At 38.8% G+C, this 19868-nt stretch overlaps 3 protein-coding genes across 4 annotated transcripts; all 3 read left to right on the top strand.

The window, feature by feature from the left end:
- The first annotated feature begins 1788 nt into the window (after positions 1 to 1788).
- LOC119961881 (homeobox protein Hox-D10-like) lies at positions 1789 to 7865 on the top strand. Its single transcript, XM_038789343.1, is given in 3 exon segments — positions 1789 to 1857; positions 1860 to 2603; positions 3868 to 7865. Coding segments are annotated over 3 exon segments (1059 nt in total). The 5' UTR covers positions 1789 to 1814; the 3' UTR covers positions 4140 to 7865.
- A 1001-nt stretch (positions 7866 to 8866) lies between these two features.
- LOC119961876 (homeobox protein Hox-D9) lies at positions 8867 to 11453 on the top strand. Its single transcript, XM_038789336.1, has 2 exons — positions 8867 to 9584; positions 10149 to 11453. Exons 1-2 carry the CDS (start codon positions 9017 to 9019, stop codon positions 10388 to 10390), a joined length of 810 nt encoding a protein of 269 aa, XP_038645264.1. The 5' UTR covers positions 8867 to 9016; the 3' UTR covers positions 10391 to 11453.
- Positions 11454 to 16723: 5270 nt separating this feature from the next.
- LOC119961878 (homeobox protein Hox-D8) lies at positions 16724 to 18678 on the top strand. Of its 2 annotated transcripts, none has more exons than XM_038789340.1 (2): positions 16724 to 17502; positions 17736 to 18678. In XM_038789340.1, exons 1-2 carry the CDS (start codon positions 17076 to 17078, stop codon positions 18026 to 18028), a joined length of 720 nt encoding a protein of 239 aa, XP_038645268.1. In that variant the 5' UTR covers positions 16724 to 17075; the 3' UTR covers positions 18029 to 18678. The 2 variants fall into 2 exon arrangements, with proteins under 2 accessions (XP_038645268.1, XP_038645267.1); XM_038789339.1 differs by having other exon boundaries at positions 17733 to 18678.
- The last annotated feature ends 1190 nt before the right edge of the window (positions 18679 to 19868 follow it).

Here is a 19868-nt window from a genome sequence, read left to right as displayed (position 1 = left end):
AGGTGTTGTGAACGAAATTATGTTCTGGATTTGAATCGGTGTCAGCAGAAATCAAACGCAAATCTTAAAATGCAGGGCCCCCATAACATTGATTGTAAAGATTTGGACTACAAATTCTAGCAAATCCGAAATAATGATGCGTGAATAAACAGCCGCAAACGATCTGCGAAAATAGTTGTAAATATAACTTCCACCACCCGCAAGTATTTAGTGCTTATATCTAATGCCTGTTACTTTTCAACATTTGTAGGAATTTAGACATTTAGTGCAAGACTAATATTCACATAATCCGAAAACACTCTGAAGATTACATTTACATTGCAAAATAAACAGAGAAATGAAGACAGCCTTGACCCTGACACTGTCCCCTTCGCGGCTCTTCTTGTTAAGTGTAAATTTTCGCTGGCTTTGTGTGAATGTCACATTGCTCCTCCATAGCCGGTGCTGCTCACAAAGTGAATTTTCATGAACCATCGAGGGTTCTCCCTATGACCGGACATGTTCATGACTTGTTCACTGGCACATTTTCTCCATTTAGGGATGTTCGAAAAATCGACTGTGCGCGGAGGCAACACGAGATTGCAACTCCATCAACCCAGCTGAATCCCGAAAACAGTCAGCACGGCCAGTCGCCTTGGAAAGCAGACAGACCCGCTGTGTGTCTTTCCCTTGTTTTTCGGCCAACGAGAGCGGATACATTTCCGGCCTATTTTTCTAGAGTGATTCTATTGATGGTCAACAGAGAAGCCACCCATCTGCAGTGAGATGTGTTAGAGTTCCAAAGCTAAGGTGGAAATTTTAGGATAGGGCAATAAACTCTGAACTCTAATAATGATTATTAAATTGTGGGGGGGGGGGGGGGGGGGGAAGTAATGGCAAGAAACGCAAGTTGCTTCTTTTCTTCATCCAGGGTCTTACATCTTGGAGGGTGTCTGTGCAAATGTTCGAATACAGTTAAGTTATAGAAGCGTGTGATATTAACACCAGTATGTCTGCACGCCAACCATTGTAATGGTAAAGACAGAGCGGGAGGAAGATTACAATAATTCAAATGTGAACACTGTTATGGCGGCTCGTAATCATCAATTTTACTCGTGAAGATTGGTTTTATTATGCATTAAATACTTCTACACAGCTAAATAGAGCGTAGTTCCGCCCAGCAAGACATGTATCAAATGAATGCTGATAAGTCTGCAACATTTTGAATCCATTCATAGATTTCATCAAATGTTTGGTTTATATCAAAACAAAGTGGATGATGCGGCTGGTTATGCGGATAATAGGCAAGTTGTGTAGAATGTATACAATGAAATGCCCCTGGCTGCTCCGGGGTCCCTGAAATTATCAAGACATTCAGATCATAAACCTGCTCCGCACTCATCTCATTTCGACGACATTTTCTACCAATAACTCCGCTTTTACTCCCCCATGGTCAGGAATTGCAGCGATTTTTATTCCTCTTCGAGTCTATTTTTTTGTCCTATCAGAAAAATGCTGGTTGTGTTTTACAAACAGAATGCGAATTATTTTACGACTGGTGGCTGGGATGAGATTATACGATCTGCAGTATGAATATGATGAAAGGTTTGAACCGGGGTCTGTGTGGGGATTACGATGCGCTGGAGCGACCGCCACTTTGGAATTGCATTTGTAGGTGTCGCTGTTGTCCACAGTTAAGCTCAAATTCAACCGAATGTGGATCATGTGATGTGCCAGGAGGTAGTGCTTCAAGGCCATTTTCAAATTCCATTGGCTCAATAGTCATGTGGTTGTACAGAGGCATCCACAATTACACAGGGAATGTTTTGTTAGAGATGTCGGCTTACAAAGGACATCATCTGCCTTCTTCAAATTACTCTCCAAAATGTCCTGTTCCAGCAGCTCTCCCGCTACTAACTCGTTTTTAGTCGATTCCCTGATTAGTGCTTGCAGGGGTGACGGGTTCTATTCAACCAGCTCCATGTACATGCCATCGAGCACGGATATGGGAACTTACGGAATGCAGACCTGTGGACTGCTCCCGACCATGACTAAACGAGGAGAGGTTAGCCATCAAAATATGAGCATCAGCGTTCATCCGTATTTATCTCAGGTGGATGGCTGGGCTGACCCTTCAAGACCATGCCGAATTGAACAACCTGTTACTCCACAGATGCCCACGTGCACATTTCCTGCTAGCGTAAAGGAGGAAAGCACTTGCTGCATGTATAATTCTGATAAACGGGCAAAACTCACTCCTACCGCAATTCCCGCCTATCCCAGGTTGATCACAGAAAACTGTTCCATTGAAAGTCCTGAGATTCCCATCCCGGGATATTTCAGACTCTGTCAGGCTTATCCATTGGAGAAAAGCCTGGACTATAATCACGCTGGGGAAATCAGTGCAAATGTAATGCCGCAGTCAAATCTAGGGCTTATCAGTAAACTCCAGGTATCCAGCCAGCCTACAATGGAAAGGAAAATAAACGAGAAGCCAGACGCACAGGAACCCACTAAGGGTATATATGTGGAAACTCCTGAGCCAAAGCCGAGGTTAGTGGAGGTCAGCGCAACCGCTGAGGAAGCCGAATCTAGCTCGGAACTATCGGACAATGAGACTAAAGGTGAGCATTTCAAAGATTTAATGTGAACATTGCAACATCATAAAGCTTACATAACACGGCGTAACTTTATCACAGTCATATGTTTGGCAGGTTATGTGTATTTCTGTTCACTAAATGTACAAAGAAAATGCAACCTCGGCATTAACCTTGAATAAAAAGACAGTTTTCTTTTGTGACAATTAGATTTTACAAAATGTGCTCAACAATTCCATGAAATTGTTAATGACGTAGTAAAGGCCGGCAAACCATTTTTTCTGCTAGCGTAAAGGAGGAAAGCACTTGCTGCATGTATAATTCTGATAAACGGATAGTATAACATGTATAACATGGATAGTTTCACCTTGGTGTTTGTATGTTTTAGATAATGAGAACCCTAAGATACTATATGAATCGGTTAGTGCAACGCACGGCATGCAGCATATTCAAAGTAATTATTAATATATTTAGCACTACAACACGAGCTAGTTGTACTCGGTCTTTTGAAGGGAAATTGGTTATTTGCATAATTTGCTGACTTGGAAATAGTGAGTGTGGAAGTATTGGTCGTAGATAGAATCGTCGCTTTCCCTTAAATAGTTTGTTAGATATATAACATATTGCTCACTATACGCAGTGATAAAAGTTCCATTGGTAGAATATGAAATATTACTAGCACACATAGCACATAAATTCCAATTAACCTGCTCTGTAAGAGGCAGCGGTAGTATGTTTAATAGCCTAAGATTTAGCTCCGGAATTATTATCATGGCCACATACGTTTGTATTGTCAGGATTTCACAATCTGTAAATTTAAGCTATGAAATTGAAAAAAATGACCTATTGGTGAAAATCCTGTTGGTGCATTGCAACCCACAGCTTTAAATTCTGTTCACACGTAATAGCATTGCCCACTAATCATCCAATGTTAACAAATTGTTTGTTTTCAGTGCACCTTAAATCGCTTGGCATATATTTTATAATTCACTGAGAAACCTATCCCAAAATGTGCATTGCAGTAAATAGCATATTGTATCATCCTATTTGTCAATCTCTAAAATCATAGTTTTAGCTTCCTTGCTCTATTCGGCGATTTTCGCTTTGAATTGCACCAATTTATGTGTATATTTGCTTGACAATTGGCAAAATATAAAGAGCATGTATTAGGTTACTGTGTGTAACTTAAAATGCCAATTGTGCGCATAACCGCACTGAGACTGATTTGAAGTTTGGTTGTTATGGGGACGTGTTTGCTAAAATCTTATCTCTCGTTTCTTACTTCTGATAGAAAAGCTCAAAACTCCGATAAGCAACTGGCTAACAGCAAAAAGTGGACGGAAGAAGAGATGTCCTTATACAAAATATCAAACACTGGAATTAGAGAAAGAATTTTTATTTAATATGTATCTGACTCGTGAGCGCCGTCTAGAGATAAGTAAGAGCGTGAATCTGACCGACAGACAAGTCAAGATTTGGTTTCAAAATCGTAGGATGAAGCTGAAGAAAATGAATAGAGAAACCCGAATCCGAGAACTGACCACTAACCTCACCTTCTCATGAGCGTGGGATACGGATTCCCCCGTCATCCAACACATTTGATACTGTGGCAGTTTAGTGGGGACATTTGAACCCTGCTGTTGGGCCACTCTGGGATATTGTCAATTATCCAGATTTAACCATTTTAGTGTTATGGTTGTTTGAAAGTACAAATTAGCACGTTTACCTTAGCAAGATTTTTTTTCTAGGAAATTGTCCTATCTAATACGGGACAAATTATTTACTTTGTTTAGTAAGTAGGCCTTCGGTAATTTTACATGGGACAGCTGTTCGGGCTATTTGGGGGGCAAGCGTACACCAGGACATCACGTTTTACAAAAATCACTATATTCAGAAACAAAATTACATTTATTTAGCAATTGCAAATCAAATGTGACAATCTCATGAACAATCATCGCATTAGAAACACTCGGCTTGAATTGTTTGTAACATAGTTATACAGTGGCCCATATAAAGTACAGTGTTAAAATAATCAGGTCTGTAGAAGAGGTTCTTAGGTCCATTATTTGAAGTATGTAATGCAGTCGTGATGCACATTTTCATGTCTATTTATATGCATGTGTCTGTTGCACGTATATATATATAAATATAAATATATAAATATAGATATAAACAATCAACTCTAAATTAGATATCAATTTCTTCAACCCATTTTACAATTTGGGAAACCTTCGCAAACGGCCTCAGGCGAAATTGATCAATTACTCGTAGACAGTACAGCAAAGTGATTTAACCACAGCAAACGTAATACTTCTCACGATGCATTAAAGGTTGAATAAATGTAATGCAATGGTGCAATGTGGAGATGAATTCGAATTCCTTCCCTCATACTTGAGAACATTACGTTCCCGCAACATTCAGCCGACCAGCGCTAAATGGTTAAATGAGTTCTAGTCCAAATGAAAACAAACAAGACGAGTAGAGCGGACAGTGCGTTCAGCTTGATACAAGTCACCAAACTTGTAAACGTTCCTATTTATTTATCAAATTATTGTTCTTTGGCTTCTATTTTTGGAAAAACAAGACATATATAAGGAAATGGTCCAATAAACATGTGCACATTTCCTTATTGAAAAACAAAATGGTGCGGGCGCTGGGAGATCTGAAATAGAAAGGGAAAATGCTGTAAAATGCTCAATATGCAAGGCAGCCTCTGTGGAGAGAGAAACAGTTGAACCGTCAGGTCGATCGACCTGTTTCTCTCTCCGCCGATGCTGCCTGACCTGCTGAGCAGTTCCAGCATGTTCTCTGTTTATTCCATATTTATTTCTGCTTTGTCGCTTCCGGAGCTGTAACTTGTGTTAATAGGAACCGAAGTTTTCCTTTTTATTCAATCTTCTGCAGGGACAGAGAAGGGATGCGTCTAAAGTAACAATTGGAATTTCGAATCAAAACGTTTACTTTTGCGATAGAAATATATAGGGTAAATAGTAACTTGCTTTATTAACGAAAAATAAGGCTTTCGGTACGGTTCTCAATTATTTGGGTTTGACCTTAACCGGGATATCAAAACTACTGTTCTTATTGCATCCTTGGTGTTAATAAGCAGAAGACTAGTAATTCCGACTTCCCAAATATTCAATGCAAATGCCAATTGTTAAGCTCACGTGTTGTTATTATCCAGTCCGAAATACTGAGAATATTTGGTTGGAGTGAGGGTCAGACATCATGAATTCAGTGCTCCTTTCATTTAGCATGCACAGCTGTATCTCCTAAATGTCACTCGTGGCAAGAATCAAAGGGGAAATAATTTTAGTAACTCGATGAGGTCTTTGATATTTTTAGCACACAAAATAACGAATTTCGCATAGTTTTCTAATATTTCTTCAGGGGTATTAATAGGGTAAAATTACTTAATCTAAGTTTAATAGATGCAAACAAAATCTATCTAAAGAGCTGTCAGTATAGAATGGACCGAAAAGATCGGCCGTTTACTGGCTTCATTTGGTGCATTATTTTTAATGGAGAAGGTGCTAATCAATTAATAAAATGTTTAAGGAGTCAAACTGACATTTACATTTACAGATGTATGTCTTTTCAAAATATACCGAATTACTAGTTTTTTCCTCTAATTATATGGAACAGGCTGAATAAGTGTAGACAAAAATACCTGGATCCAACAGTAACAAAAAGGATTACTGACACTTACTGTTGATCAAAATTACAAAAATCCTTCGATAACAGCTTAGTGTCACAAAGATTAGAAAGTGATCACATTAAACATTTATAAGACTTTACACAGGTGAAAAGACATGAAACATCTAAAATGACAGTGTGCAAGGTCACTGAGAAAACTCGTCTAAAAATGAAACCAAATTAAATTCAGCCACCGGCTCAATCAAGTCCAAGTTTGAAATAAAGCATTGTTTTTACACAATGCAAAATGCACATCCTGCAGTGATTGTTTACCAATCCCACAAATACTAAATAGAAATTGTTTTCTCTTGATTTGTCCGGAGGAGAAAACACTCTTCCCAATTCGTTTTAGTCACTCCCTTTGTATGTACAAATGAGAAAAATAATTAAATTAATATCAATTAGCCGGGCTAAAGTTACTAGCGGGTGAAATTAGTTATTTATCCTTGATTACAGTTGCAGTTAAAATGATGATTCGCCTCAGAATTTTGTACACGCTTAAAATATTAGAAACTTTTTTTTGTGTTTTCCGTATTACCACAGGGAATTTACAAAGAAAATAATCTTTAATCACTAGTGCTCTGTTTGTCCGACATTTAAACTGCAACGTACGTTTTCTAAGTTAATTTGTTGAGGGGTGGGGGAGCGGTTGATAGTCAATCTTAACCATTTTTAATTCTGTAAAAAAAAATGTATTACTTAAAGTGCTGTAAAATTGCAGCTAGCGAATGATCTTCCCGGCGACATTTCCGTATATGAAATGCAGTAAATGTTATAAACACGAATGTTGCAGAAATGTGATGTTTTTTACGCTTTTCTTAAATAATGTTAACCGGAAATCCACTCTTTGGTTTAGCTATAGCAATTGCAGCACCTAACTGCAGCATAGATATCATCTCTTATTTTTAAAGTAATTCATAACCAAGAAAGGAAAAACCCGTATTTTTAATTTGCAAATGTCATAAAACATTAGCAAGGAATGTTACTCTATTCTTTCAATTTAGCAAAGACTGGTGTCTTGCGAAAATCAGCCAATTAAATCTGTGCGGTGGCCTGCTGTCTAAATTCGGCAAAATTATTATTTGCGTAATCTTAAATCAGGAGAAACTGAATTTGGAAAAGAGAAATTAAAGTTTCCCCTTTAATTATTGTAAATTGTTTTTAAAAAGCGACTGGAGTGCAGTAAGGCGAGGCAGTAATATATAACGGTCCATGCGGCAGCAAAGTTGACTTGAACGGTCACTGACGTGCCTCATGCTTTGCCTTTCTTATCTTTAGATTTTGAACATTCGACACGGTATATGAAAGAGATTTCCTACTGGTTTATTTTGCAGCTATTACAAATAGCAAGTATCAGCTCAGAAACAAGTGAGGAAAATGAGCCGATAAGAATTAAGCATTTTTCAATAACAAGTAGTGTATCTGAATCGTCCCTGAGATGGACTCAGTGACTAAACTCGTCACGGTGAAAGCCAAGATTGCTGCGCACTTATTGTGCATTCAAAAAAAAAGTTCAATGCGAAAAAAAGAGTCAAAGTAAAAATGCCTAGTTTTCTTTTTAAAACGTAGAATTAAACTTATTTCCTTCATCACAAACGAGGTTTGCCTGATTGGTGTCATGGTGGACGGTCACTGAAGACGCACGCAGTTTCCCTGCAGATCTTTAATGGTTATCATCTCTTAAAACTCAAACTTGTCGAACTTTACCCTTAGACTCACTGCAATTGTATCGACTAGCGAGGGCACTGAAACCCGCATTGGAGCTGGGTAATGGGTTTGTGTTCCAAACAGCGAACACATTCTCCCCTTTTGTAGACTATGGTACACTGAATTGCTATTAACAGGCGATGAGAGAGAAACATATTTATAGGCTGGAATACTTGTACCTTTGTGGGAACCTTTTGGCGTCCAGTTTTGGTTAAGCATACTTTACTATGCCAAAAGAGGCCTGTTTTATTAAAGACACATTAATGTATAATCAAATGCACCTCATAAAAATTTTATTGATAGACATAAAAGCATTTATGGTGGCTTCTGAGTACAGACTATAAAGGGGCGAGGAACCCTTTACTTCAAATGCAGTGATATTTAAAACAAATGTAAGTATTAGCCGAAGAACATTCGAAGAGTGGGAAAGAAACTCTGCAAGTTCCTGTACTCCAGAATGTTTTTTAAATAGCTCAAACTCCTCATTTTGCAGCGTATCGTTTACTTTTTTATGGGAGAAGCCAGTCAATGGTCTGTAAAAGCTCTTTTCTAAACAGGGGAATATACAGTATAAAAACACCAACATACCTCGAAGGTGTTTTCTTGCCGCTTTATTGCACTAAAGCTAACAGATATTTGCTCCTGACATAGATCATGGACTACGCACTACTGATTATGAAATGAGTGACAGACATTAATTAGCTTACGGGGAAAATAGTCCCCTGCTTCTCCGGGCGCTGGTTTAACCGCTCTTGGAGACATTGTTCCTTTGTATCCAGCAAAACGTTTCCAACAATCCTGCTCAAGTGATTTTGCTTTGCGCATTGATAATGCGCTTTTTAAAAATAGAAATCTATCTCATTAAAAGCTGGGCCAGGCCCAGTTGCGGTCAGACTGGTAAGCGGATTGATTTACTCGCTGTATTGGTAAATACAATCACGTGAGGCCCGCAACCAATAGCTGCAACTGTAGTCGGCAAAATACTATGATTGTTCTGAGTGAAGGTATCAGATACACGTTCCAGTGTAACCTTTTCTATGAAAGCGAGAGAGCCTAAAATGTCGACCAGTGGCACTATACAGAATTATTATGTTGATTCTTTGATAGGCCAGGAGGCAGAGGACTTATACGCGGCTAGATTTGCTCAAGGATCACACAGCACAGCTCCAAGACCATCAGGTGTAGCAGACAGTTCCGATTTCTCTTCCTGCAGTTTCACCCCCAAGTCAACCGCATTTTCTAGTCCCTGGTCTGCTGTTCATCCTCAGCCCTCTGCCGCCGTGGCAGGGATCTATCACCCTTACATGCACCAGTCGCATCTTGCAGCTGGGGACAGCAGGTACGTGCGCTCCTGGCTGGAACCACTTTCCAGTTCAGTCTCCTTCCCCGGATTCCATCCCAACGGCCGACATTACGGGATCAAGCCAGAAACTTTATCAGGGAAGACGGCTGAGTGCTCTTCCTTTCAGCTGCAACCCCTCAGCCTTCCAGAATTCGCTTGCGGCTCGTATCCAGAGAAGCTTCCCAAGGAGATTGGCTGCACCAGCTCCGAGACGACGAGCAACAGTGAGCGCAAGGAGGAGAAACAGCAGCAACTTGACCCAAGTAAGTGCAAAAATTGCAACTTGATTTACAACCCGAACCTGCAGACCCGAGTGTGCAACGCTGATGGTTTTACAAACCTATAAAGATGTCTAGACGCCTCCCCAAGTCTGAAAACGCACAGCCAGCTGTAAAGAGTTTATATTGTTTACAGGGATTTTTTTTACACACAAATTTGTGTGACAAGATTGTAAAACGTTGATGCATCCCTCCTCATAGCAGCGTGCAGCACTATCGGATAGCCCAAGGCGGAATACATATTTCTCATTTCAACATTTTAAACTGTATTCTTTCTATTCTTCCCTTCAAAGACGCCCCCCCCCCCATTTTGTAACAACCCATTTCAAAACAATCCCAAAGAGACTGAAATCAATCGCTGTCTCAATTTCTTAATGCATGAAACCTCGCTGAACTTGACAAGTGACCAGTGAGAAAAGAAAACAGCAGCTTTGATTAATAGTATTATGATTGTGGAAATTCTTGAGGATGTCTGAAATCCCGCGGAAAATATCCAGAAGATGTTCAGATTTTAATTCTTTATTTTTCCCGCCCCTCCATTCCTTCTAGATCACCCTGCTGCAAATTGGATCCACGCTCGCTCTACCAGGAAGAAACGCTGCCCTTACACCAAGTACCAGACGCTTGAATTAGAAAAGGAGTTTTTATTTAATATGTACCTCACCAGAGACCGGCGTTATGAAGTTGCTAGAATTTTAAATCTTACCGAGAGACAGGTAAAGATTTGGTTTCAAAACAGAAGAATGAAAATGAAAAAGATGAACAAGGTGAAAAATAACGAAGAACCTTAAGTGATCATCCGTATTTGAAGTGATAGATCTGAAAATCCTACAGACTGTGTAAAAAGTGTTTTGTCTATCTAGTGGTGCTTATTCAAAGCACGGTCTATGTTTCCTAGTGTTGTACTGCTCCGGAGAATCCTGTGTTTAAACAACTGACATTTGTGTAGAGACCCCCTGATTTGCTGCTATTTGGTTACATTAAACGGAATTTAAACAGATGTCAGCACATTGGTTGTATTTCGCTAAAACTTTGACACCATTATTAGAATATATTTGTTTTATACATAAATAAAGCACGCATTCTTCAACATTTTCTTTGGTTGTGCAACCTGTAAATCGTTGTGTTTCCGCTGTATTGTTAGTGTATCACTTAGATCGAAATATAGAGAAATGCAGACCTTTTGTCTCAATTCAGTTTGTCTGCCGGTTACTCGGTGAAATGTAATAAAGGCGCCACTGTCTGTACATTATTCAAATATTTACAAGTGCAATGACACTATCACTGTGCTGATAAAGGGTGTCAAGCCAATGTACTATTTATTTAAAATATTTCAAGTTAAATTAGCAGAGCGGCATGGTCACTATGGGACTATAAGACACACTCTCAATAAGCTGAACGTGCCATGAAGCTACAGGCACCTTGACGACGGAACAGAGAGAAATAGAAAGATGTCTAAATTTTGTTACTTTTCCAACAGCTGTGAACATTTTTTGTGCGTTTGGGACAATCTGAAGCAAGCTTATGTTAGTGACAAGTGAATATGACCTGCTTTCATTCTGTGTTTATTGCGTCGATTTCAATAATGTCATAAAGATGCGGTTACTGGGATCATTACGTAAGTCAAATCCAATGTAATTAATGTAAAAATATGAAAATAATGAGAAAATATAACATGACAGTAGTTTTCGACTTACTCCCAGGTCCTCTGCAGTATTTAACAGCTGCCAGAGATGTGAAAGTTAAAGCCATGCAGCACTGCAGAAGTCAAGCGGCTAAAGCAGAAAGTTCCACCCCAGCCCGCTGGTTTGTACCTCACGTTACGCTAACAATAAAATTTATAAACATTTCAGATTTGCTGACTGCTTGAAAAGTCATTTATGATTTACGATTAACACCGTTGAATGTGATCTTTAACAATTTCAGGAGGGATTGCATAGCAATATGTTTCTTTAGAGGGGTACTACGTTCCCACAGCCGGAATTGCTAATATTACGATGGTCCAAAGTGGAGTTCGTTCAAATCAACAAACTAATATTGACCCCGGTGGGTAAAGACCACTGGTTGTGTAGATTATCAAAACAAATCTGAAATCTTGTTTTTTCCCTCCTCTGGATTGCAGTAATTAGCAGTTATCCACTAATCACGTGCTGATACACGTGCATATTATAAATAATGTGGATCTAGTATCCTTTCAAACAAAATCTGTTTTGTTCGATGCATTTTCTTCATTTCCTTACTGTACGATGCTCTCTGTTGGAAGTTACTTTCGGTCTTTTGTGCACGAAGCTGTTTTATAGTTTCTCCTTTGTCGTTTGAACAATGTTATTTATATTATTATCGCGGATATCCGACGTGTAGCACGTTGCAATGATTCATAGTTACAACACACTGGATACATGAGTTAAAGGTACGAAAATAAACAACAAAGTACACATTCTTGGCAAAACAGTGGGTGCGGATTTATTTTAACTGTGGACATAAATGGGCCCTGAGCACAGACAGATTCATTTTACATCACGCCACTGTTTCATTAATGTTTCAAGCTGAAAGCAATTGCGCGCACTGGTAAATCTAGAACTTCATTCCTTCTGGAGATTCCTCTGAAAACTTTACAGCTCTGAAGGTGTTGAATTGCAACGCCATCTATTGCCACTATTCTACATACAGTACTTAGAACCGGAAGGAACGGGGTACAATAAACCCCACTCCTGGCTAGACGCCTGACCTTAATGACTTTACAGTTTTTTTCATGTAATTACGGGCTCCTTTGAAATCAGCCAATTCAGATGTTTTGTCTGTTGATGACAAACAAAAACGCAGACACTAGTTAAAGGAACGAGGACAATTAATTCCGCGTTGACTCTTCAGCGTGGACAATCGACTCAATTCCCAAACAGACATATAGGAAGTACAATGAAGTGAAATACACTCCACTGTACGTCAAATTTACATTTAATATTAATCCAAATGACCAGTCAAATAACAATATGGTACAAATCGATAGGGTTACTTTGTGAACTGAAAAGGCAGGCGCTGGAAAAGAAAACAGACCCCTAAATAAATAATATTTACGTTCAATTTATTTTATCATGCAAGATGCAAATGATGAATAGGCGGATATGGGGTTGATAAATGACGAGTGAAGACTAAACTGAATACAGCTCCCGCCTTCTGAATTTATCGAATTTTGAATCTAAATGAACGTTTCTCGTCGCGCCCATGTGCACACACACATTTATTCACAATGTTTTTTTTAATGTAGCAGCAGCAAATACAGCACATCCGGAAAATCCCTTTCTCAAACTATAGCAAACATATTTAGATATTACCATACATTGAATAGTCGCTGATGGTCTGTATTTCTCTGTTACTTTCTTTGTCTTAGTATACACGTGCAGTCAACCATATCTCCCCACCCCCGCGTTTTTATTCAGATTATTACCTCTGAATACTTTTTGCTACTTCAGTAATTTACATATAGGCAGTCAACTAATTTAACTTACAGTTCTTTTATACAGTCATGAGGGAAATAATATATAATTAGTCGACTGTTTTCTGTCAAATACCAAGTTTGTAAAGTTTCACGGTATCATCTAACTTTTTGAACGCTGTGATTTCGCTTGAGAATGCTAAATGCCAAGTTAAAGTCGTGCAAGGCTAATCAGACAAACTGCACTGACAATTCTGAATCATTCCACATAAAAATATTTTTAAAACATTTAATGAGATCTAATGGAGTTCCTTTTATGCCTCGTATCTTCACAAGAATTTTAACTGATTCTTAAATGATTCCTCACAAAAATGAACCGAAGTCGCCCCCGTTCCACTTGAATCGCAGTTCATTACATTATCCACTGGGCGGTGCTGTCGCTCCACTATACCAAATTGGGAACCTGCAAATGACAACAGATACATTGTAAATCGGTTAAAAGGACAGTAATATTTTCTCACAGTCCGTTTAAATTTAGAAAACATGAAAAACAGTAATATCTGAAACTTGTTTGTATGAGAAATTTCAAAATGTAAGTTTAATGTTACAATTGCAAATACTCAGAAAGAACGTTCAAAATCAAAGACGTGTGACCATGTGCTCGCTTAAAGGTTAGAAGTTCCACATGACTTTTTTCTTTAAATTTACCATTAAATTGTTGCATAGGGCAGACATTTGGTCGTAAAATATTTGTGAGAACAAACTGAAGAGTGACTCGTAATTTGCACCAGTTAAAAGTTAAGTTTTCACAAAAAAAATCCACATGTTTGTCTGCTTTCTCCTTTGTTCGAATAATGTTCCTTCGGTGAAACTGTAAAATATGATCTTTGTACAATGGTCACGTTGTACAGTCACAGCCAGATAATTCGGTGTGGATTTCCAGATTAAGGGTGACAGATTTTTCATTCCTCAATTTTAATTTAAAAATTCACTATTCTGAAACTTAAAGGTTAGCATGTAGTATAGCAGGAAAACAACAAATGGAATGTATTTGCAGCTAACCTTAGCAAGCTGTGTAATAATTGACTTTTACAGGGGTAAACATTTATTTATTTCATTGTGCATTCCGGTCTCCAAAACAATAATCCAAAACAATACAGTGATATTAACAGCCAGATGCATATTTAAGCTTCCCAACCTTATGGGCCAGTTTTTAAAAAGTAATACAATAGCCGCTAGCGGCTAATCTTACAGGACATGTACTAGGTCCTGAAATATCTTTCAAGCGTTTGAGATCAGTTACAGATTGTGAAGCAAAATAAACTGAACTGCACATTGATTTGACTTCTGTCAGCTCGTTGCATACCCGCCACCCGGAATCAATTAGCTACAATTTTATAAATATTCCAGAGAGGAAGATGAATGATAATTGAAGTTAAATTTTAAATTGTATCTACAGAGTGAGGATGGAGGCGCTATTTGAAAAATAACGTTCCCAAAATTTCGGCAAAAAAAATTCCCTGGCCGCCGTTCTTTTTATTTTAAAAAATGATACTTCATTGCTCTATATTAGTCAGATACCCTGCACGTCCACTGACTTCTTACAACAAATATCAGATACACGTAGTGGCCGCTGATCATTGAGGAATTATTCAATAAACCCGACAAGTGTTAACTTATTCTCTCCAAATTCTGGCGCCTCTACCCTTCGGTTAGAACACACAAAGAAAAGTCAAACAGAGCTAATAAATACAGTGAAATTAACAGCCAGATGTATATTTAAGCTTCCCAACCTAATGGGTCAGTTTTGTTTAAAGTAATATATTGATTTGAATGCTTTGTGTAAAAACAAATGGGAAACAGAATATCTCACGTCATTCCTCCTTTAGAAATTTGCTTAATCGCAGTAACCCTGATGGTGGAATGGATTTTTGCCTAATGTAAATTCACATTTGTAAATCTGTACACAGCAATATTAATATGCCGCCTATTCATCGCACTGCAGTTGATGGGGTTTTTTTTAATCCTTGTGGAAGTTTTCTGGAGGTTTTTGTAACGTAGAATGCGATTTTCGCCTTGGTGCTATCGTGCAGTTCAAACAGGGCCAACGGCAGCTTTTATTTCTATTTTAAGGTATAAATTCATGGACACTATTATAATTAAACAATCATAGCGCGGTTTGAATTGTGGCTTTTCTGCTCACTGCTTTTGCTTCATGCAAATAAATGAAAAGTTACTGGAAAGGAAGGTCGCTCCCGCACATTCAGGACTGAGTTTTGAATGACCATATTCTGCAGTCGCTAAAGTACAAGTGGAAGCAGCCAGTGAAGACATTTCTGACTTTATTTCCCTGAAGCAGTCTGGAGAGTTGAGGCAACCACCGGAGCGTGAGGAACAAAGTTCACTGCTGGATGCATGTTTAACAGATCAAGGGCTCTATTCGTTTAAACTTTAAACACAGTTGCTTGAAGCAAAGAAATTGTGATTCACTTTATCCATGAGCGGCTGAGCTATCAACAACTAAAGCTGGGGAACTGCACGCCTGCCATCTCAGGCTTGCTGTTCCTCTCGATGCCCAAGTTGTTGATGAAATTTCAACCTCAAGCTACGAACTTTGTGTTTGCCCGGAGACCCGGGCAGCTTTTCTCAGCAATGACGTGTATCGGGGCTGAAATGATGGAAATTGTATTCACAAGCATGATTTTCATTAGCTAGCAATTAACCTCCAAATCTCAGTCAAGCGAGCCGGTTTTTTTCAAATCTGAGGCAAGGGTAACTATTTCTTCGCCTTCTTTGTAGAAGGGATATTTCACCTATAGCATCTTAATGCTGCCTGATGTATTTGTCTGAGCAAGGTTCCATTTATGTTTATCTGCCGGCTATTTAAACCAACAATTAGAATTGTTGCTGATTGTTAACAGTTTATATGTAACTTTTAAAAGTATCTGTGCGTCAACTAAAGTTAAGCATGGAAACAGAAATATATAAATGTGTGTGTGTCTGTGTGTATATATGTGCGCATGTATATATATATATATATATGTGTGTGTGTGTATATGTGTGTGTGTGTTTGTGTGTGTACATATGTGTGTGTGTGTATATATATGTGTGTATGTGTGTGTATATATATGTGTGTATATGTGTGTGTATATATGTGTGTGCGTGTGTAAATGTGTATGTGTGTGGTCTGTGTGTATATATGTGTGTGTGTGTGTTTATGTGTGTGTGTGTATATATGTGTGTGTATGTGTGTGTGTGTATGTGTGTATGTGTGTGGTCTGTGTGTGTGTGTGTATGTATGTGTGTGTATATGTGTTGTGTATATATATGTGTGTATATGTATGTGTGTGTATAGATGTGTGTATCTATATGTGTGTGTGTGTACAAATATAAACTAGGTAGACAGACAGATTGACAGACCACGCAGATCCGACAAGATTTACAGAAACAGGCAATAAAAAATAATCCCTGATCTTCATTCTAACCTTAGCCTTTTGGTCCTGTGGCTTATTCTCCCCATTTTTGACTATGTCTTGACCTTGAAACCAATCTCACCTTGTTGTGTTCTAAAATCTAATTGCTGTGCTGTAACCAGGCCAGCTTCATCTCTCCTCAGTTGAGTGGCGCACGTATTTCATGTTTTCTGTGATGCGGCCCGCCTAATTGTAATGAGAGTGTGCCGAATATATTAATCCGCATGTTATCTTTTTTTTCCGATCTGTATGCCCTCTACATTTTCTTTTAAAATATATCATTTTCCAGCAGAGACGTGTTGCCCGTGAAAGCGGTAACAGTAAAGGGCAGGCAAAAACCTTGCCTGCTGCTTTACTCCTGATCTGCGGTTTCAGAGTGTAGCAGCCAGAGCCGTGAGGCAGTTGTGTACCTACAGTATTAGCGAGTATGTTCCACAGGGGCATCAGTGCATACTGGACCTGCATTGCCATCATGAGCAGTCTGTAGACCGGGGGACCCAATAACATCACTGCTGTATTGTTTAACATTTATTTTGTTGATATTCATTGGCCATTCCAGAGTCTGCACAGATGAGTTCATATTTTGTGAATCCATTCTACCCCAAATACAAACCCGGAGAAGCTCTCAGTCCCACTTACTACGACTGCCGGTTTCCTCAAGACGTGACGAGCAGGCACGCTGTGGTCTATGGTCCCAGCACCGGCGCAAGCTTCCAGCACCCAGCTCAAGTTCAAGATTTTTACCACCATGGGACATCTGCACTTCCTAACGCTGGCTTTCAACAGAATCCTTGTGGAATTACGTGTCATGGTGACCCCTCTAAATTTTACGGATACGATAACTTACAAAGACAGCAAATTTTTACGACACAGCAAGAGGCCGATCTGGTACAATATCCTGACTGTAAATCGTCTAGCAGTAATATTGGCGAAGAACCAGAGCACTTAAATCAGAACTCGTCTCCTACTCAAATGTTTCCCTGGATGAGACCTCAAGGTTGGATATATTAGAATTAACTTCCATCTCACGTTTTACTGCTGCTCAGTTATATCGCCAAGGTGTTTAACGCTGTCTATAATAGTCTCTCCGCTTTTATAGGAGCACTTTCTTTGTATGGCATTACCGTCCAAAGCAAAGTTTTGCCCTTCTTGTTCCTAGTTTGTCGCTATTTGGTTGTATGCATTTGATGCCATAATGATTGTCTTTGTGATTCCCGTGTTCTTTAGCAGCGCCCGGTAGACGCAGAGGGAGACAGACTTACAGCCGATTCCAAACCCTGGAGCTGGAGAAAGAATTCCTCTTCAATCCGTATCTGACTCGGAAGCGAAGGATCGAGGTTTCACATGCTCTGGGACTAACTGAGAGACAGGTGAAGATATGGTTTCAAAACAGGAGGATGAAATGGAAAAAGGAAAACAACAAGGACAAATTTCCAACCTCCAGGAACGACGAGGAAGAGGAAGAGGTGAAGAAAGAACAGGAAGAACCTGAACAGGAGACAACAGAAAAAGAGACAAAGTAACTTTACCTCCTTTGGCCTCCAAGCGAAACGTCATTCAGTTTGTGCTAAATCCACTGTTAAACGTGTATAGAATGAATTCTCCAGCACTTTGATAGCTGGTTTCCTGTAAACAGTCCATCTGGTTTTTAAGCTCTTTAGAGTCTTAATTCCACATTATTTCTAATGAATTCTGTGCGCATAATTTTAACCTTTTCAATCACACTCTGACAAATCAATTTTGCAGCTCCCTTTAAAAGTGGAAAGTGGCAAAATCTCAGAAGAAAAAGCCATTTTGAATAAAGATTTTATTGCTTTTTAATAAGACGAGAATATGAAATGATGTGGTGATTGATTTAGTTTGCTGATTTTAGTTAGCATTTTTGTGATTATACCCAACAACATGAACTGCCTAATAGAATGGATAATTTGGAATGTATTGCGAACACACTTAATTAATGATAGAAAAAAAACCCCTGCACTTAACGATGTGTCTTAATTACTGTGCGTGTGAAATAATTGGTGGTGTATTACGGCTAGAAATTCTCAACCATTACCTATCTCTGATACGCATATTATAAACACAAGCAAAAAAAATAAAATAAATTACAAGGTATTCCGCAGCAATAGTCACTTTTTATGATGGTCGAATGTGATTAAATTAATAAATGTTGATTAAATTTAATTGCGTACTTGTTTCATTCAACGCCGGGTGTCCCAAAAGCAAATCCAAGTAGATATATTTACGCTTGCACTGAGAGTATCAGCTCAATGGCTGGATCACTAGCTCGCCAGCTAGTGTCTGGCGGTTTCGAGATTGTGTTCTTTACGGTGAAATCAGATGTACTTTATTTGTGTTTGTCTATTTCTGTGGCCACAAGGTGCATGCCTGCAATACAGCATCGCCGCCCTGTTACAGGGATGCGAAAGCCTGAAGATGGCGTAATTCTTTATATGTAGTTATAAAAGTTAATGATATAGCTGATGATTAGAATATTAGTTTATCTATGCCTCAAGTTAAAAGTCTTTCGAATTACCATTGGTTAATCAGATCACATGCCTGGCTCATGTGTGGCTAAACCTCCGTTGTAAAAGTTAGTGTTTGGTGTTAAACTGCGGTCTACTGTACACGTATATCAGCAAATCTCGTAAAACCGACAATAAAAGTTCTAATACTACAAATCACTGGACAAACTGCGGATTTCTGGCCTCCATTTTATTCCTCCCTGGTTTAAAGGCTGGGAGCGAAAGGAGAATATTCAGCTGTTGCTTAACCGTCCAACTTTTCATGACATTTTCCTTCATCCGCGGTCGAGCCAAGTAGAAATTTGAAGAGGATCAGTGCGTGCATGTTGCATATAAACGTCAACCGCAGGAATCGGCAATTTCCAATCTCTCTTTTTCTTTGCGCACACGATCAGCCTGAATCACGGAAAATATTGATAAGAGCAAACAGGAAACAATCAACAGGGGGAGAAAAAGCAAACATTGTATTTCAAATGTTAAACAAACAATTAAAATGCCGCGTTTATCTGTAAAACTAAAGATGGCATTATACATTTGACCAGCGGTCTCCAGATTCCATAACTATAATAATTTCCGCTTCACCGTACAGTTCGGATTTGTAATCGAATGGAATTAAATGTTACATAACAAAAAGTCAAACTTCCAAAACATCCTCATTCTATCAGGTAGTGTGAGCGTGTGAAATATTATCTCATTCAAGACGGACAACAATTGGGAAATTCCAATTTTGTTCAAACATTTTCATATTGTCAATTTGATGCATCCTGAACTCAATGGCATCATGTTGTATTTGAATGCAAATATATTTTGGAAGTATATTCAATGCCACAATCAGTAC

Source organism: Scyliorhinus canicula, chromosome 2 (assembly GCF_902713615.1).
Source record: "Scyliorhinus canicula chromosome 2, sScyCan1.1, whole genome shotgun sequence".
Lineage (NCBI taxonomy): Eukaryota > Metazoa > Chordata > Chondrichthyes > Carcharhiniformes > Scyliorhinidae > Scyliorhinus > Scyliorhinus canicula.
Note: the sequence above shows the minus strand (reverse complement) of the source record. Positions and strands in the feature narration are given on the sequence as shown.